At 36.3% G+C, this 19,252-nt stretch overlaps 1 protein-coding gene across 1 annotated transcript in view; it reads left to right on the top strand.

Moving 5' to 3' along the window:
- Positions 1–19,252, top strand: part of ADGRV1 (adhesion G protein-coupled receptor V1) — a 611,804-nt gene that overhangs the window by 257,641 nt on the left and 334,911 nt on the right. Inside the window, exons 77-78 of the mRNA XM_030927972.1 lie at positions 5,497–5,739; positions 17,164–17,571. Coding sequence (XP_030783832.1) covers positions 5,497–5,739; positions 17,164–17,571 — 651 coding nt within the window. The remainder of the gene's footprint in view (positions 1–5,496; positions 5,740–17,163; positions 17,572–19,252) is intronic.

The raw sequence follows: 19,252 nt of genomic DNA, 5'->3' as shown, positions 1-19,252 counted from the left end.
TCTTGTGGCCACTCTGGTGGTAGTAGCGCTAGAAAACATATTTTCCTTAAGGTGTTGAATCCCCACTCTTTTTTTCGTAGTTCAACATATCACATCATTGTTTTTTGCTTTTCTTGAGTTATCATCAGTTACTAAAACTTTCTGTCACACTGACAATGAGGAACTGAAATTTCAGTCCTCAAGGCATTTGATCATATAGTATGTCCTCACTTCACATACTCAATAGGCTCTTGGAAACTGCAACTTTATGTGAAACAATGTGCTGTATAATGAAACCAGTTTTACCACAGACTAATTGATATAAACAACAGTTGAGTTCCTACTGCACAGTGTATGTCCTTTCCTTTAAAGTTGCTGTTTCCAAGAACCTGTCATGGTTAAGTGAAGACTTACTGTATTCTACTTGAAAACATTTAAACCCTTCTTCATGCATTTCTTCCAAATATTTTTATGCTTCCATCAACCCTTTCAACCCCAGATTTCTTTTTGTTATTTTCTTTTTTGAGACAGAGCCTCGCTCTGTGGCCCAGGCTACAGTGCAGTGCTGCAATCTTGGCTCACTGAAACTTCCACCTCGTGAGTTCAAGCGATTCTCATGCCTCAGCCTCCTGAGTAGCTGGGATTATAGGTGCACACCACCTTGCCCAGCTAATTTTTGTATTTTTAGTAGAGGCGGGGATTCACCCTGTTGGCCTGGCTGGTCTCAAACTTCTAGCCTCAAGCAATCCACCCACCTTGGCCTCCCAAAGTGCTGGGACTGCAGGCATGAGTCACCATGCCCAGCCTCCATATTTCTTAACTATAGCTTTCTCTTAATCAAAGTACTACTTTCTCCATGGTGCCTCCCATGAAACCTCTAGTTGGAGTTGTTGATTCGCTAAATTTACAAAACATTATCTGTACGTTTCTTATGTTAGTTATCAGTTATATGCAGTGTTACAACTTATGCATAGTTTATATAGACTATAAAACTGTTAGCTGTTCAAAAATTAGAATGTGGTTTTACGTCCTCCATAAATATGTTTTGCGTACATGAATTACTAAAAATTATATTGTGCATTTTATCTCGAATAGATTTTGGTGAATTAGAATACTGATAAGATCTCACTAGGCTTTAAACATCTGTCTCGTACAGTAGATGTTAACCTTGTAATTCTAAGAAGAGAGACGAGAAAAGCCATCAGGAGTGGGCTTGGGGAAGCTGAATAAAGAGAAATAGGAAAGTTAAAGTATAGATGGGGTTAGGGAAGACTGCTTCCTCGGAGCTTGCCCTCCTTGCAGAAGAATATATAATTAAGGGGTAAGAGAATGTTGTATGCAATACATGGGGTGCTATCTGTATATATTTGTTTTCCTAACTAGAGAAATGCTGCTAAGCCCATCATCAAATAGTTTCAGTTAGGTAAGAGAAAAAAATTACTCACACCTCTTCTTTCTCTTTCACATATGATACTCAAATCATAGAGTTTTCTTCTACATTTTGAGAAGCAGCTAATTTTCAAGACTTTTTTCCCTCATTATCTTTTCACCTGTTAAAAGGCAAGGTACAAGCAAGGTTAATATACATTCTAGTTTCATTAAGAGGAAATTTGAAAAGAGAGAAGATGGAAGATGATTATGTTCTCATGAAAATGAAAAAATATTTTTTAAAAAGTACTTTTGCTGTACATGTTAACATTTTACCTTTTTTGAGTAGAAGGGAACTTATTACTCATCCAGTTCAAATTATTTTTATGTCATATAAACTGAAACCTAATGATATAAACAACACATGTTCTGTGACAATATTCTTCTGTAGTGGGCTTTGAGAAATTATTTGGACATCCTAGTAGAGCCCCCCAATTATTGCTAAACTTTTGACCTAAATACCATCTTCTTCATTTTTTGTCAAAGGAAAGACATCAGCTACACTGAACTTACTCTTGGAGTCACTGGAGTCAGTATAAGAGCTAGGGTTCTGATAATGGAAGACTTTGGTTCAAATCTTAACTCTTCTACCAATTAGCTGGGTGACATTGGACAGGTTGCTCAGCCTTCCTGAGCCTCCCAGGTTTAATGGGGTTAATAATATGGCTGTGAGGCAAATAAAGAAAATAATGAATGAGAAGTTCTTAGCACAACTCTCGGCAGAGTTGGCCCTTCATAAGAGATGGTGAGTATTGTGATTATTCAGAATGGATGGAGATGGAGCCCAAGGGAATGCAGTGACTTGAGTAATAACTACATCAACACAAGTGATACAAGAGTTACAGATACTGCAGACACAACAAATGCATCCACAGAATTACACCATGTAGGGACCAGCCCTACAGGGTCTGTGGGTTTTTCTCCTCATGTGCGGAGACAAGAGATCATAGAAATAAAGACACAAGACAAAGAGATAGAAGAAAAGACAGCTGGGCCCGGCAGACCACTACCACCAAGACGTGGAGACCGGTAGTAGCCCCGAATGCCTGGCTGCGCTGTTATTTATTGGATACAAGGCAAAAGGAGCAGGGTAAGGAGTGTGAGTCATCTCCAATGATTGATAAGGTCACGTGAGTCACGTGTCCACCAGACAGGGGGCCCTTCCCTGTTAGGTAGCCGAGGTGGAGAGAGAGAGAGGACAGCTTACATCATTATTTCTTGCATGCTCTTTTCAGAAAGCTCAAAGACTTTAACACTTTCACTAATTTTGCTACTGCTATTTAGAGGGTGGAGCCAGGTGTACAGAGTGGAACATGAAAGTGAAACAGGAGCGTGACTGTTGAAGCACAGCATCACAGGGAGACAATTAGGCCTCTGGATGGCTGTGGGTGGGCCTGACTGATGTCAGGTCTTCCACAAGAGGTGATGGAGAAGAGTCTTCTCTAACACCCCCAGGGAAAGGGAGACTCCCTTTCCCAGTCTGCTAAGTAACGGGTGCCTTCCCTAGGCACTGATGCTACTGCTAGACCAAGGTCAGCTAATTAACAGTTGCCTTCCTAGGTGCTAGTGTTACTGCTAGACCAAGGAGCCCTCTAGTGGCCCTGTCCAGGCGTGACAGAGGGCTCACACTCTTGTCTTCTGGTCACTTCTCACCATGCCCCTTCAGTTCCTGTCTTTGTATGCTCTGGCTTTTCCTAGGTTATAATTGTAGAGCAAAGATTATTATAATATTGGATTAAAGAGTAATGCTACAAACTGATGATTAATAATACTCATATATCATCATATCTATAATCTATTTCTAGTACTACTATTATTTTATGTATTTTCTTTATTGTACTGGCACAGCTTGTGTCCTCGGTCCCTTGCCTTGGCACCTGGGTGGCTTGCTGCCCACAACACCACTCATTAATGGCAGTGTCCCTTACCTCAATCCAGTCTAGTGGTACTCAAAGTTTTTTGACTCTGTCCTGTCTCAGATTATCATCTCCGCAGTTTTTCAGTACTTTCACTTTCGAATTATTAAGAATTTAAGTAACTTTCCCAATTCAATTACTGGGCCACGATTATAACTCATCTCTTGAATTTCAGTCCATTTCCCCTTTTCCTGATGATTTATCTTATGATTCTGTATTAGCAAAATGTGTAAGGTAACAATTAACTTAGGAAGCATGCTCATAACCACAAAGTCTGTTTAAATCCAGTGTTTAAATATTTGTTGCAAATATTTCCAAAAATATTTAAGTAAAGTATTGTTTCATTGTTAACTTTGGTTTTTCTATTGCTGAACAGTTCTGGTCCTTGGAAAAATCATCTTATACTAGTTAGGGCAAAAGATTGTCCTGGGACGGTTCTGACCTAACCAGGAAAAGAACCTGCTGGGAATTACACATGGAATGGGCTCTTATGAGGTCTCTGTCATTTTTAGGAGTCTGGGGAGGTTCACATATGATCTGTGAGTCTTGATATCTCATGAGACTTCAGAAATGTTGTTTCAATAGATGGTTTATTTCTAAGACTGGAAGACTCTTTATGTTATTAGTCTAATGTAGGCACCCATCTGTACACTGTTCAATTTCAGATGATTCTTTACTTAGATTGTAACATTATTTTGTTTGTAGGTGACTGTACGTAATGTTCTAATCATCATCACAATGAAAAAGGAATATTTTACTAGAAAATAAATAAAAGTCTCTGTTGGAAAGTAATATACTGAAATCCTTGGTTAAAAGAAACTACTTTGAATTCAAGCTCACTTGGTCATACTAGATCTTGAATATAGTTACTATACTTTGATAGTGCTTTAGTTTATTGTATTTGCCAAATGTAGTTTCTCAAAAGTGGAAATAGTATGATGATTTCCATATTTCAATATTGACTGACAGTTGATCAGCAACAGTAAAGAATGATATGTGCCATAGAAAAAAACTAAATATTTCTTCAGAAAACAAAAGATTAAGTTGATTTATGCTGTGACTAAGATATAACTTATATAAACACTTGGATAATTCTGAAGCATTCGTTGTATCATTTCATTATGTAATAATTATCATTAAAATGATCACAAAACATAATGGCAATTGCTGGTAGGTAAAAATGATACATTATATCAAATTAGACAATGTCACTGCAGTTATAAAGGCATCAGCTTAGCTCCTTTGAGTTATGCCAGGAAGGTAACAATATTGCTAAGATTTGTGGATGATTTTGTTAAGAGTGAATCATTAGTAAAAACAAGTGATTGCCAGTATGTTATAACATTGAATTCAGACTTTAGAAAATAAATTATTGGAGACTTAAGAAGGAACCAAGGTGAAACATTAGCAAACTATAACCAGCAGACTACATTTAGACTATATACTGAATTTTGGGAAATTTTGAAAAATACATAAAATTTCAGAATTGACTATTATAAATATTTGACTATATTTATTTAAAACACTTTAAAAAAAAGAAAAAGAAAACCTTACAAAATTGAAAATCCATTTTTTCCCTCTCCCCAGTAATATTCTCCAACTCCACTCCCTGCCCTGTCCCCTACCCAAACCCTCCACCCAGAGCAACTACAGTCAGGGTGTGGTAGTTAAAAAAGAAAACTTTACATAAATATGTATCTATTAATAAAATATACTAAGCTTTGTGTAGTTTTAACTTTACCTTTATGGTATCATGCTATACATATCATTATACAGCGTGATATTTTCACTTGTCATTATTTTGAGATGTGTCTGTGTTAAAAAATATTGAATTAGTTTATTCCTTTTAACTACTTTATAGTGTTTTGTGGTATGAATACATTTAATTTATTTTTTTGCTGATCATAGTATACATAGGTTATTTCCTGACATTGATTTTCTAGTAAGAAACTCGCCCAGAGAAAGTAAATGTATTTTTAAAGAAAGACTAAAAAATAGATGTCATGATAATCTAAGAATTTAATTCCATAATTTACAGAATATATCTCTAGATTTATATATTTATTTCTCTAATAATGTGTATGAATCATACAATTTTTAAATATCAGAACTATCTACAGATAGAAATGTATTAGTAATAGTTCTTTTTTTTTTTCCTTTTTCTCATTGTCAGATACCACAGGTTGAAGTGTATTTTTTTGTGGAACTATATGAAGCTACTGCTGGAGCAGCAATAAACAACAGCGCCAGATTTGCACAGATTAAAATCTTACAAAGTGATGAATCTCAAAGCCTCGTGTATTTTTCTGTGGGTTCTCGGCTGGCAGTGGCTCACAAGAAGGCCACTTTAATCAGTCTGCAGGTGGCCAGAGATTCTGGGACAGGACTAATGATGTCTGTTAACTTTAGTACCCAGGTAAGCATGGAATATATACTCATATACGTTATGGTTTTCTTCTTTAACTACAGCTAGAGTAATGACACAGGGAATAATTGATACATTATTTTCTGAGGATAACATCGTAATTCACTTTTTGTTCATTACATTAAGCTTTATCCTTGAAACAGCTCAGTTTTTCACTCATCAGTATCAGATCATGTTTTAAAATGACAGACTTGTATTTTTTCTATCTTTTGACAAGATTGGTTATACAGTGCAAACTATATCTTACATAAATCTGTTTTATAAAATCTCTAAGGAGTTAAAATTTCTTCAGAATGTAACTGTGTAAGGCCCGAAGCAGAAAGTAAGGATCTTATTATGTTTTGTATCCAAAACAGTTGAAAATTTTCTTTTTCAGAACCTCCAGTACTAGCTGATCTTTACACTTCTTCAAATTCATGTGTTCACAAAGCCTCGCTGCCACTTTTTTCACATCCATCCTCTTAGGTTGGATAAAAGACAGGGAGGCTATCTGGGGACTCAGAAGATCAATGCTGCATAACACTAAGTCACCAGACCATGGGCTTGGCCCCAACAATACCATATACCTTTCAGCTTTATTTTTTGCTTTTGTTTTAGCAGTGAAACTCTAATATAGTAAAGCAAAAATGTGTCTCTACTCTGCTTGAAGCATGATTGTTAGGATCATAGCTGACCCACCTTAGTCCTCTCTTTGTCATAGCTGACCCACCTTAGTCCTCTCTTTGTTCCCCTTACTTTATGTAACTTCAGGAAACCCACTATTTGAAAACTACCATTCTGGACAGCTCTTCTATTTCTCATGTTTTAAGATTCCAAACCAGATGACTCCTTGGGCCTTAAGATTTCACAGTTTCATTAAAAGTTCCCTTTAGTACCTGCTTGGTTGTGTCACCATTGGGTGACTCAAACAAACAGGACATTCTGTACATAAAAGAGAACATATATGTGGCCAGTATGTTGTAGCAGTTGCATGAGTCAAGATGAGAGAATAGGCCTCAAGCTGTGGATATTAAGCTGTTCTGGAAGTTTGCCAGGCAGTAAAAGTTATCTTTATGACAGAGTCCACAGCTCAGCAAACAAAAAGAAAACTCTCTATTATATGAGACCCTAGAAATAAAGTCTTTTCTAAATAGCACAAAGAGAAGTATGCTCATTTACAGTAGGAAGACTTGAGTATTTTTTATTGGAGTATTTAAGATAGAAGACAATCTATAGATAAAGTCTGTTTCATTCTTCCTCTTCTCCCATAAAATGTGTATTGTCATAACTTACTACTTTGTAGAATGGAAGAAAGGGGACTGGAGATGAAAAATCAGATGATAAAAGAGATTTGAGGCACATCTTAAGCGAGTTTATGTGCTCAGTCAGATGAGAGGGAAATTGAAGTTGCCAAAAGAAGAATCTGAAGGCCAGCATCTCTATCATATATATTTATATCTTTTCTAGATTCTTTATAAGTGATTCTTTGCAAAATGCATGCTGTCACTAGTGTATAAATCATAAAGGGCACTTATTTATGGAACAATATATTTTTAGGAATTTCCAGTTTTCCCTACCATAATGGTTAATTTGTATGTCAACTTGACTGGACCACAGAGTGCCCATATATCTGGTCAAACATTATTCTGAGTGTTTCTGTGAGGGTTATATTTTGGAATGAGATTGGCATGTAAATCAGTAGACTGAGTAAAGCAGATTGACTTTGTAATGTGGGTGAGCCTCATTTAATCAGTCGAAGTCCTGAATAGAGCAAAAAGCCTGGCCCTCCCTTAAGTAAGAGATAATTTTTCCTATCTGATAGGCTTTGAACTGGAATAGTGGCTTTTTCAGTCTTTGGACTCAAAATGGAACATTGGCTTTTCCTGGGTCTCAAGCCTGCTCGCCTTTGCACTGGAACTACACCATTGGTTCTCCTAATTCTCAGGCCATAAGGTTTGAACTGTAACCACTGACTTTGGTCTCCAGCCTGTTAAATCATCCTGCAGATGATCTTGAGTCTTCTCAGCCTCTATAACTGCATGAGCTAATTTCTTATCTTATAACAAATCTCTCTCTCTATATATATATACATACACACATATACACATATATACATATATACACACACATATATACATACATACATACACACACACACACACACACACACCCTATTCTGACCCTGACCCATAAACATACTACCCTGAGATTATGGGCTTAGTAGAGAATGTTTGTGGCAATGCGTTAATACCAGTTTTTTTTAATTTTTAATTTTTGTAGGTACATAGTAGGTGTATATATTAATGGGATTCATGAGATATTTTGTTACAGGCATACAATGCATAATAATCACATCAGGATAAATGGGGTATCCATCACCTCAAGCACTTATCCTTTGTTTTTGTTACAGACAATTCAATTATACTTTTCTAGTTATTTTAAAATGTACAATAAATTATTGTTAACGATAGTCATCCTGTTGTGCTATCAAATACTATATTTTATTCATTCTATCTGACTATTTTTTGTACTCAATGACCATTCTAACTTCCCTCAACCCCCTCCACCCCACCGCCACCACCCTTCTCAGCCTTTGGTAACCATCATTCTACTCCCCATCTTCATGAGTTCAATTGTTTCAATTTGTAGCTCCCACACATAAGTGAGAACTTGTAATGTTTGTGTTTCTCTGCGTGGCTTATTTCACTTAACATAATAACCTGTAGTTCCATCCATGTTGCAAATTACAGGATCTCATTCTTTTTAATGGCTTAATAGTACTGCATTGTGTATATGTACCACATTTTCAATATCCATTCATCTGTTGATGAACACTTCAGTTGCTTCCAAATCTTGACTGTGGTGAATAGTGTTGCAACAAACATGAGAGTGCAGGTATCTCTTCGATACACTTTCTTTTCTTTTGGGTGTATCCCTAGTATTTCCTTTCTTTTGGGTATATACCTAGGAGTGGAATTACTGGATTACATGGTAGCTCTATTTTTAGTTTTTTCAGGAATCTCCAAACTTCTCCACAGTGGTTGTACTAATTTACATTCCTACCAGCAGTGTATGAGGGTTCCATTTTCTCCACCTTCTCACTGGCATTCATTATTGCCTTTCTTTTGCATAAAAGCCATTTAACTGGGGTGAGATTATATCTCATTGCAGTTTTGATTTGCATTTCTCTCATGATCAGTGATGTTGAGCACCTTTTCTTATACCTATTTGCCATTTGTATGTCTTTTGAGAAATGTCTATTCAGATCTTTTGTCCATTTTTAAATTGGATTATTACATTTTTACTTATAGAGTTTCTTGAGCTCCTTATATATTCTAGTTATTAATCTCTTGTCAGATGGGTACTTTGCAGATATTTTCTCCCATTCCTTGGGTTGTTGCTTCACTTTGTTGATTGTTTCGTTGGTTGTGCAGAAACTTTTTAATTTGATGTGATTCCATTTGTCCAGTTTTGCTTTGGTTGTGGGGTATTACTCAAAAAAGTCTGCCAGTCCAATGTCCTAGAGAGTTTCCTCCAATGTTTTCTTGTAGTAGTTTCATAGTTTGAGATCTTAAATTTAAGTCTTTAATCCATTTTTATTTTGATTTGACTTTTTGTATATGGTGAGAGATTGGGATCTAGTTTCATTCCTCTGCATATGGATATCCAGATTTCCTGGAACCATTTATTGAAGAGACTGCCCTTTTTCCAATGTATGTTCTTGTCACCTTTGTGGAAAATGAGTTCACTATAGAAGTACGGATTTGTTTCTGGGTTCTGTTCCATTCTGTTCCATTGGTCTATATGTCTGCTTTTATGCCAGTACCATGCTGTTTGGGTTACTATCGCTCTCTAATATAATTTGAAATCAGGTAATGTGATTTCTCCAGTTTTGTTATTTTTGCTCAGGATAGCTTTGGCTATTCTGAGTCTTTTGTTTCTCCATTTAAGACTATTTTTCCTATTTCTATGAAGAATGTCATTGGCATTTTGATAGGGATTGTGTTGAATCTGTAGGTTGCTTTGAGTAGTGTGAACATGTTTACAATACTGATTCTTGCAATCCATGAACATGAAATATCTGCATTTTTGTGTCTTCTTCAATTGCTAGCATCAATGTTTCTCATAGATATTTTTTGTTTTTGAGATAGGATCTTGATCTTCTGCCCAGGCTGGAATGCTGTGGTGTGATCATGGCTTACTACATCCTCAACCTCCTAGGCTCAAGCAATGCTCCCACCTCAGCCTCTCAAGTAGCCGTGACTACAAGTGCACACCACCACACCTGGCTAATTTTTGTAGTTTTTGTAGAAATGGGATTTTACCATAATACTCAGGCTGGTCTCAAACTCGTGGGCTCAAGCAATCCACCAACTTCAGCCATCCAAAATGCTGGAATTATAGGCATGAGCCACCATGCCTACCCAGTTTTATAGTTTTCATTTTAGCGATCTTTCACTTGTTTAGCTAAGTTTATTCTCAGGTATTTTATTTTATGTGGCTATTGTAAATAGGACTTTTTTTTTTTTTTTTCCATATGGTTCACTGTTGGCATATAGAAATGCTACTGATGTTTGTGTGTTGATTTTAAATACTGCAACTTTACTAAATTTGTTTATCAATTCTATTTTTTTTGTTGTTGTTGAAATCTAGTTTTTTCCAAATACAAGGTCATATCATCTGCAAACAAGGATAATTTGACTTCTTCCTTTCCAATTTGTATGGCCTTTATATCATTCTCTTGTCTAATTGCCATTAAAATAATTGCCATTTAAAGTAATTGTCATTATTTTAAAATGATGACATCTTATTACTGATTCCATAAACATACAAGTGAACTAACAAGCAAAGAGAAAACTGATAAAATTTGACACCTTAACTTTGTACCCCACTTTTTAACTTTTTGTTGTTTCTAGTTGTATCATCTTATACTGTCTATGTCTAGAAAAGTTGTTGTAGTTATTATTTTTATCCGTTCATTGTTTAGTCTTTCTACTCAAGAAATGAGTAGCTTACACACAAAAATTACAGTGTTATAATATTCTGTAATTTTCTGTGTCCTTGCTATTAACCATGAGTTTTGTACATTCAGATGATTTCTTATTGCTTATTAACATCTTTTTCTTTTAAGTCGAAGAACTTTCATTAGCATTTCTTGTAGGATAGGACTGGTGTTGATAAAATCTCTCAGCTTTGTTTGTCTGGGAAAGTCTTTCTCCTTCATGTCTGGAGGATATTTTCACTTGATATACTACGCTGGGATAAAAGTTTCTTCAGCACTTACTAAATATATCATGCTACACTCCCCTGGCCTGTAAGGTTTCCACTGAAAAGTTTGCTACCAGATGTATTGGAGCTCCATTCTATGTTATTTGTTTCCTTTTACTTGCTGCTTTTAGGATTCTTTTTTTTTTTTAATCCTTGACCTTTGGGAGTTTGATTATTAAATGCCTTGAGGTAGCCTTTCTTGGGTTAAATCTGCTTGGTATTCTGTAACCTTGTTGTACTTGAATACTGATATCTTTCTCTATGTTTGGGAAGTTCCTTATTATTAACTCTTTGAATAAACTTTCTACTTCTATCTCTCTCTTTACGTCCTCTTTAAGGCCAATACCTCTTGGATTTGGCCTTTGAATGATATTTATAGATCTTGTATGCATGTTTCATTGTTTTTCATTCTTTTTTCTTTTATTTCCTCTGACTCCCTTTCCTTCCTTCCCTCCCTCCCTCCCTTCTTTCTTTCTCCTTCCTTCCTTCCTTCCTTCCTTCTTTCTTTCTTTTTTTTCTCTCTCTCTTTCTTTCTCTCTCTGTCTCTTTCTTTCTTTCCTTTCTTTCTTGATTCTTCCAATCCATGAACATGAAATATCTGCATTCTGTGTCTTCTTCAGTTGTTTTGCGAGGTCATCTTTTCCTGGATGGTTTTGGTTTTGATGCTAGTGGATATTTGTCAATATCTGGGCAGTGAAAAATTATGCATTTATTGTAGTCTTCACAGTCTGGGCTTATTTTTACCCATCCTTCTTGGAAAGTTTTTCCAGATATTTGAAGAGACTTGGGTGCTGTGATCTAAATTTTTGGTTATTGCAGCCATATCTGCATTAGGTGGCACCCCAAGTCCACTAATGCTGTTGCTCTTGCAGACTCCTAGAAGTACTGCATTGGTGGTCTTGGATAAGATCTGGGAAAATTCCCTGGATTACCAGGCAAAGACTCTTGTTCTCTTTCCTTACTTTCTCCTAAACAAAAGGAGCCTCTCTGTCTGTGCTGAACTTCCTGGAGCTGCCAGAGGGTTGATTCAAGAACTCTTGTGGTCACTACCACTGGGATTGTGCAAGATCAGACCTGAAGCCAGCACAGCACTGGGGTTCTCACCCAAGGCCCATGGTGACCACTGCATAACATATATCATAATCTAACTAATAAAAATTAAAGGCAAGAAAAATATTGAAAGAACTGAGAAAGAAAGGTACCTTATCTTTAGGGCAAAAGCAATAGGAATGACAGGAGATTTCTCATGGAAAACCATGGGTCCCAGGTGGAAATAGCACACTATTTTTCAAGTGCTGAAGGAAAAGAAACTTCAGCCCTAAATTCTATATCCAGTGAACATGTCTTTCACAAGTGAAGGGGAAATTAAGATATTCCCAGATGAAAGAAAAATGAAGAATTTGTTGCACACAGACCTACCCTGAAAGAATGGCTAACGAAAGATCTTTAAACAGAAAGGGAATGATAAAAAGGAAAGAACCTTGGAACATCAGGAAGGAAGAAATAACACAATAAACAAAAGTGGATTTCACCAGAAAAGATGTACAGATAAAGAATAAGCATGTAAAATTATGTTCAACACCATTAGCTATTAGCAAAATGAAACCACAACGGGATATCACTAGATGCCTACCAGAATGGCTAAAATAAAATCCATGACAACACCAAATGCTGGTGAGAATTCACAGAGACTGGATCACTTATTCATTGCTGATGGGATGAAAAATGGTAAGCCACTCTGGAAAACAGTTTAGAAGTTTCTTCAAGAATTAAACATGAACTACCTTATGACTCAGGAGTTGCAGTCCCGGGCATTTATTCCTGATAAATGAAAACTTATGTTCACACAAAAACTTGCACATGAACATTTATAGTATCTTATTAATAATAGCCCCAAAGTGGAAACAATTCAGGTGTCCTTCAATGGGTAAATGGTTAAATTGTAGTACATCCATGCATGGAACACTACTCACTAATAATAAGAAACAAACTATTGATACATATAACCACCTAATATCCATATAATCATACTAAGTAAAAAAAAAAAAAAAAAAGCTGATACCAAAAGATTCTATACTGTGTGATTCCATTTCTATAATATTCTTGAAATTACAAAATTATAGGAATGGAAAAGAAATTGGTGGTTGCCAGAGATTAAGGAGGGAATGGGCTGGGGTGATGCAAGTGTAGCTATAGAAGGTAACATGCAGAATTCTTGTGGGGGTGAAAATGTTCTGGCTCTTGACTGTATCAATGACAAAATCCTGGTTGTGATATTATATTGCAGTTATGCAAGATGTTACTAATGAAGGAGATTGGGTAAAGGGTGTAGGAAATCTCCTTCATTATTTCTTATAACTGCATGTGAATCTGTAATTATGTCAGAATAAAAGTTTTAACAATTAGAAATGACAGTTTCACCTCTCTGGTATTATTTTCTTGTTGCTTAATTGCTCTTGTGTTGTACTCTAAGTGCTAGGCATATTACTCTAAGTGCTAGGCATATAATTCTCTTTTCCAGTAGCTGGCATGGATGAAAAAATAATTATGGATCAAGTTGTTATTCTGTTATGATACTGATTTTCATTTTACTTTAAATAGATTAATGCAGTTAAAACAGTCATTGTAACTTAGATACCCTTTGGTAGACCAGCATTCCCATGTACATAAGTACTGTAGCCTTAGCATCAGTTCTCTTATATCTAAGTTTGTGATATAAAGTTAAGACGGAATTTCAGGTCCTTCCTATTTGAGACAATGAAGACATCTGTTATTCTAGTTATCTTTCAATTAAATAGACCTATAGCTAAAAACAAATTTGAAACTGATTCCAAATACTTTCTTTTATATATGTGTGCTAGCTGAAAGCACACAAGTTCAAGAAAGACCATATTTTTCCTTCTTACTTTCACATTGCCTTTTCTATTCAAAGACTATTTCTATATTGATTTTTTTTTTTTTTTTTTTTTTTTTTGAGATGGAGTCTCGCCCTGTCACCCAGGCTGGAGTGCAATGGTGCGATCTTGGCTCACTGCAACTTCTACCTCCTGGGTTCAAGCTATTCTCCCAGCTCAGCCTCCTGAGTGGCTGCGATTACAGGCACCCACCATCATGACTGGCTAATTTTTGTATTTTTGTAGAGATGACATTTCACCATGTTGGCCAGGTTGGTCTTGAACTCCTGACCTCAAGTGATCCACCTGCCTCGGCCTCCCCATTATCACTTTTAAATTGCATGGTGCTGCTTTGTGTTTATTATATGTATTTTAATAAACACAAAGAACACAAGAACATTTTGATTGTTTCATTTCCTTTAAATATTTGAACTATGAAATAAGTCCTGCCAAAAAACAGCAGGCCAAATGTATACATACAGTTTATAGTAATCAGATCACCACCACCTTGTTTCAGAAATTCAACTTTATCAGAATTTTATTATAAAACTTTTCATTATGAACCCCTCTGATGCCATCTTGCTCTTTCCTTGACTATCCCCACCTTGCAGATAATTTCTATCTTGAATTTTATATTAAATTATTCATATGTTTTTTAAGTAGTTCTATTCTTATGTATTATTTGGGTTTACCTGTTTTGGAAATTGTGCAAATTAAATCAATCCAATTATATTGTTCTGTGTTCCTTGTTTTGTTCAGTCATATGTTTGTGAACTATCCATGCTGATGTGTGTAATTGAAATTCTTTCATTTTAACTGTTATATAGTATTCCAGGGAATATTTTAATGTATCCATTCTACAGCCATTAGATTTTTGAGTTATTTCCTTCAGTAAGGCTTTCTGTTTTATCATTACACTGCAGATGCTCTTAAAAAGCATTCATTGATTTTTTTTTTCACTTTTTGACACAATCAATCACTTCCTCCTTCCTGAAGAATGCTCTTCTTTGGGCTTTTGTAATACCACACATTCCTGCTCTTAATCCTTACCTCACTTGGAGCTCCTTCCTGTTGTCTATGTTGGTCTTCCTAGTCAGTAAATGTTGGGATCCACCAAGATTCAATCTCCAGGCTAGACTATGTAGAACTGTTTGTTAAATATCATCTGTAAATGGAGGACTTCCACATTTTTATCACTAACCTCATCATCTCTCCTGATCCAGACCCATGTATCTGATTGCTCTTACTTGATGTCATCACTTGAATGTCTAAGAGGCATCTCAGACTACTGTGTGTAACAGATAACTCTTAATTTGTCCCTTAATAATATTTTCCCCAGTTTCCCACCATTCATTATCCATTTACTCATTCATCCAGGCAAGCAACTAGGAGTTGCCTTTGCTTCTCCTCTTCCTTCCACCCAATATCAAATTCATCAGAAAGTTCTATTGACTCTAAGCTGGGCACAGTGGTCAAAGCCTGTTGTCCCAGCTACTTAGGAGAATCTCTTGAGCCCAAGAGTTGGATACCAGCCTTGTTGATATAGCAAGACCCTCATCTCTAAAAGAAAAAAAAACCCAAATTCAAACAAAGAAAAAGTCCTGTTGACTCTACATTCAAATTTATTTCTAGTCTGAGTACTTCTACTCATGTGTATCTCTAGTCTGAGTATTTCTACTCATGTGACCCTATTTATTCTACCACTGTTTCTTGCATGAACGAATGCAAAAACCTCCATGCTCATCCCCTACTATATCCTAATATACACAATAGCCAGAACACTCATGAATGTTAAATAAAATGTGTCATTCTCCTGCTTGAATCCTCTAGGGTCTGCCTGCCACATTTTGAATAATGAACCTACATGCCTACATGATCAGACTCCTATCCACCTCTCTCTCTCTCTCTCTCTCTTTTTTTTTTTTTTTTGAGTTGGAGTCTCACTCTATTGCCCAGGCTGGAGTGCAGTGGTACAATCTTGGCTCACTGCAACCTCCGCCTCCCAAGTTCAAGTGATTCTCCTGCTGCAACCTCCCCAGTAGCTGGAATTACAGGTGCATGACACCACGCCCTGCTAATTTTTTTTTATTTTTAGTAGAGATGAGGTTTCACTGTGTTAGCTAAGATGGTCTTGATCTCCTGACCTTGTGATCTGCCCGCCTCAGCCTCCCAAAGTGCTGAGTTTACAGGCGTAAGCCACCGCACCCGGCCTCCACCTCTCTTATAAATCAGCATCCAGCACTCTTCTTCTCCTAGTCACATTGGCCTTAGGTTCTTCCTTGAACAGACTAAGATGGTTCCCACCTCCAGTGCCTTTGTAATTATTCTTTCTTCCTAGAATATTTCCCGAGATCCTTATGTAGCCTATTCATTTATTTCCCTGCAGTCTCTGTTCAAATATCACAAGAACTTCTATGTCCAGTTTTATATCAAATGGTACCGTTACCGTCACCCTGCATTCCCTTACCTGCTTTTATTTTTCTTCATAGAACTTGTCTTCATGTAAAAATCTATCATTAATTCCACAGCCCTTGTGCAACCTGTATCTTCTGCTACAATAGTAGGTTCTATGAATGCAGGTATTCTGTTGTTCAAATCTACATCCGTAGTATGCCACTTGGCTTGTACTAGGAGTTTAACAGTTCTTGGCTCAGTAGTAAATAAATGCACATTCCTTTGATTCTTCCTTGACTAAAGTGTTCATGCTTCATGTTCCAAAACACTTTTTCCAAGAAAACTTTTCAATAACCGTAATTTGAAGAATAGCAGAGGTATATATGTCCAGGACCCTACTCCTTAGGATATTTCCATATTTGAGTGTAAACGTGAAACCAATTTCTTCTACTTCCTCCTTCCTCCCCACTGCTTTCTCTCTACTCTCCCCAGCCTGCCCCCAAAAATTTCTATGTGACAGTGAAAATATAAATATTCCCCCTTTTCCTGCATACTTAAATTTTGCCACATGTGTTATTTGAAGCCCGATTTTCAGTCACTATTGGAGAAATGAAGGCAAGAGTGACATTTCTGGTCTAATTTGCTTCCTTGGTCCATTTGAAGGCATCTCTTTCCTAATCTCATCACTATATATTATGTATTTATCTCTCTAATTTATCTTAGAAGATTATAAAAAGTATAAAACCCCAAATTTTGGTAGTACTGTTGTCATCATTGCCCTCCAGTTTGTTTAAGAGAAACTGAATTTGTTTAAGAAACAAGTTTAGGACAAGATCAGAGGTGTCATAGATTCACTTAAATGGTGTTGTTTAATTTCTAGGAGTTGAGGAGTGCTGAAACAATTGGTCGTACTATCATATCTCCAGCTATTTCTGGGAAGGATTTTGTGATAACTGAAGGTACATTGGTCTTTGAACCTGGCCAGAGAAGCACTGTATTGGATGTCATCCTAACGCCAGAGAGAGGATCTTTAAATTCTTTTCCTAAACGCTTCCAGATTGTCCTTTTTGACCCAAAAGGTGGTGCCAGAATTGATAAAGTGTATGGTACTGCCAACATCACTCTTGTCTCGGACGCAGATTCGCAGGCCATTTGGGGGCTTGCAGATCAGCTACATCAGCCCGTGAATGATGATATTCTCAACAGAGTGCTCCATACCATCAGCATGAAAGTGGCCACAGAAAACACAGATGAACAACTCAGTGCCATGATGCATTTAATAGAAAAGGTAAGTTCTTGTGAATATTAGCACTTGGTTTAGTGAAATTTTGTAAATTTAAAAACCCGAGTAAAACCAAAATTACATTCTCTTTTAACATTGGTTATTATGAAATTATGATAAAGTTAGATTTCTGAATATAGAAATAGAATGCATCATGTCGAACACTGTCCTCTTGCTTGGATATGACTGATGCCTCTTTGGAAATCTCTGTCTTAGGCTTAGAGAATGACCTAGTGCAGTAGTAAAGACAGTCTAGTGCCTGAAAAAAAAGGCTGCAGAGGTTGGAAGCTATAGGCAGTTGGCGATTCTGCAGAAACTGGCCAATTAACTTTGTAGTTTGAGCCTCACTTTTTTAGTCCATTAAGAAAAGGACTTGAACTAGATTATCTACATAGTCCTTCCAGTTTAAATGCCATGGAATAGGATTATCGCCCTCTGCTTGTTCTTTGGTCTTCACGGGCACTGAAAACTCACAGAAAAGAAAAATTAAGAAATGACTAGATAATTTCAGACTTTCCGTTTGGTTTAGACTTGTACAAAACAGATTTTATTTTAAACCTATTTACTTATACCTCTGCAAATGATGGAATTAAATGGAGATGTGAGAGCCTAAGAATATAAATTTTGAAAGATATCTATAAAGTTATTACTTTAAAAAAGCCTCCTTTAAAGGTTTACTTTGGGCTTTCTTATAAAGATATTTCCTATCAATATATTTATATAGAAGAATGTTTTGAGTACATACACATGAGTGTATAATTACTACATCTCTTACATAGTCACCTTTAAATACTTTAGATGTTTACAATGGAGTTTTAGATGGTCATGCACTTTCCATCTGGTGCTAGCTCTTAAAATACAATGCTTGAAGGGTAGGAAAGAAAATTATAAAGTACAGAGGTAAAAAGAGCAGACCATGGCAAACATCTTATAAAGCAAAGGAAAGCAATTCCTATTTCATGCACAGAAAATTCTAGCAATAAAACTCACTCCATAAAATATTATTACTTGAATTTTCTAATGGCCCAATGGCATAGAACAATGCCAAGTTGTTTTTGTTCAGGGAAAGAGAAAGAATGTACAGTAATTACATTTTAGGGAAGAAAACAGGACCTCACTTCATATGATTTAGGGAAAATATATGGAAATTCTGCTACTTTTTGTTCTCAATAAGTTATGTGTGTTAACCAAGTTATTATTGGTTAAGAATCAACACTTATTTCAGTAGAGTTGTCAGATAGTACATCTTGACTGTTACTAGTACTATCATGAATAATACAATTGAATTATAAAAGTAGCTCCTATGGGAAAATATAATAAACTTTTTTTGAGTAACCATTAGCAAACAGTACAATTTTCTCATACATGAAGATACTTAAATAAATAACCTGGGAATACTTGGAGGAATAAAATAAATTTTAAATGTTATAAAATATTGTAATATTATAAAATATTGCCTGTAATCCCAGCACTTTGGGAGGCAGAGGTGGGTGGATCACTTGAGGTCAGGAGTTCAAGACCACCCTGGCCAACATGTGAAACCCTGTCTCTACTAAAAATACAAAAATTAGCCAGACGTGGTGGCACACGCCTGTAGTCCCAGCTACTCGGGAGGCTGAGGCAGGAGAATCCCTTGAACCCGGGAGGCGGTGGTTGCACTGAACCAAGATTGTGCCACTGCACTCCA

The sequence above is a fragment of the Rhinopithecus roxellana genome, chromosome 3 (assembly GCF_007565055.1).
Source record: "Rhinopithecus roxellana isolate Shanxi Qingling chromosome 3, ASM756505v1, whole genome shotgun sequence".
NCBI lineage: Eukaryota > Metazoa > Chordata > Mammalia > Primates > Cercopithecidae > Rhinopithecus > Rhinopithecus roxellana.
Note: the sequence above shows the minus strand (reverse complement) of the source record. Positions and strands in the feature narration are given on the sequence as shown.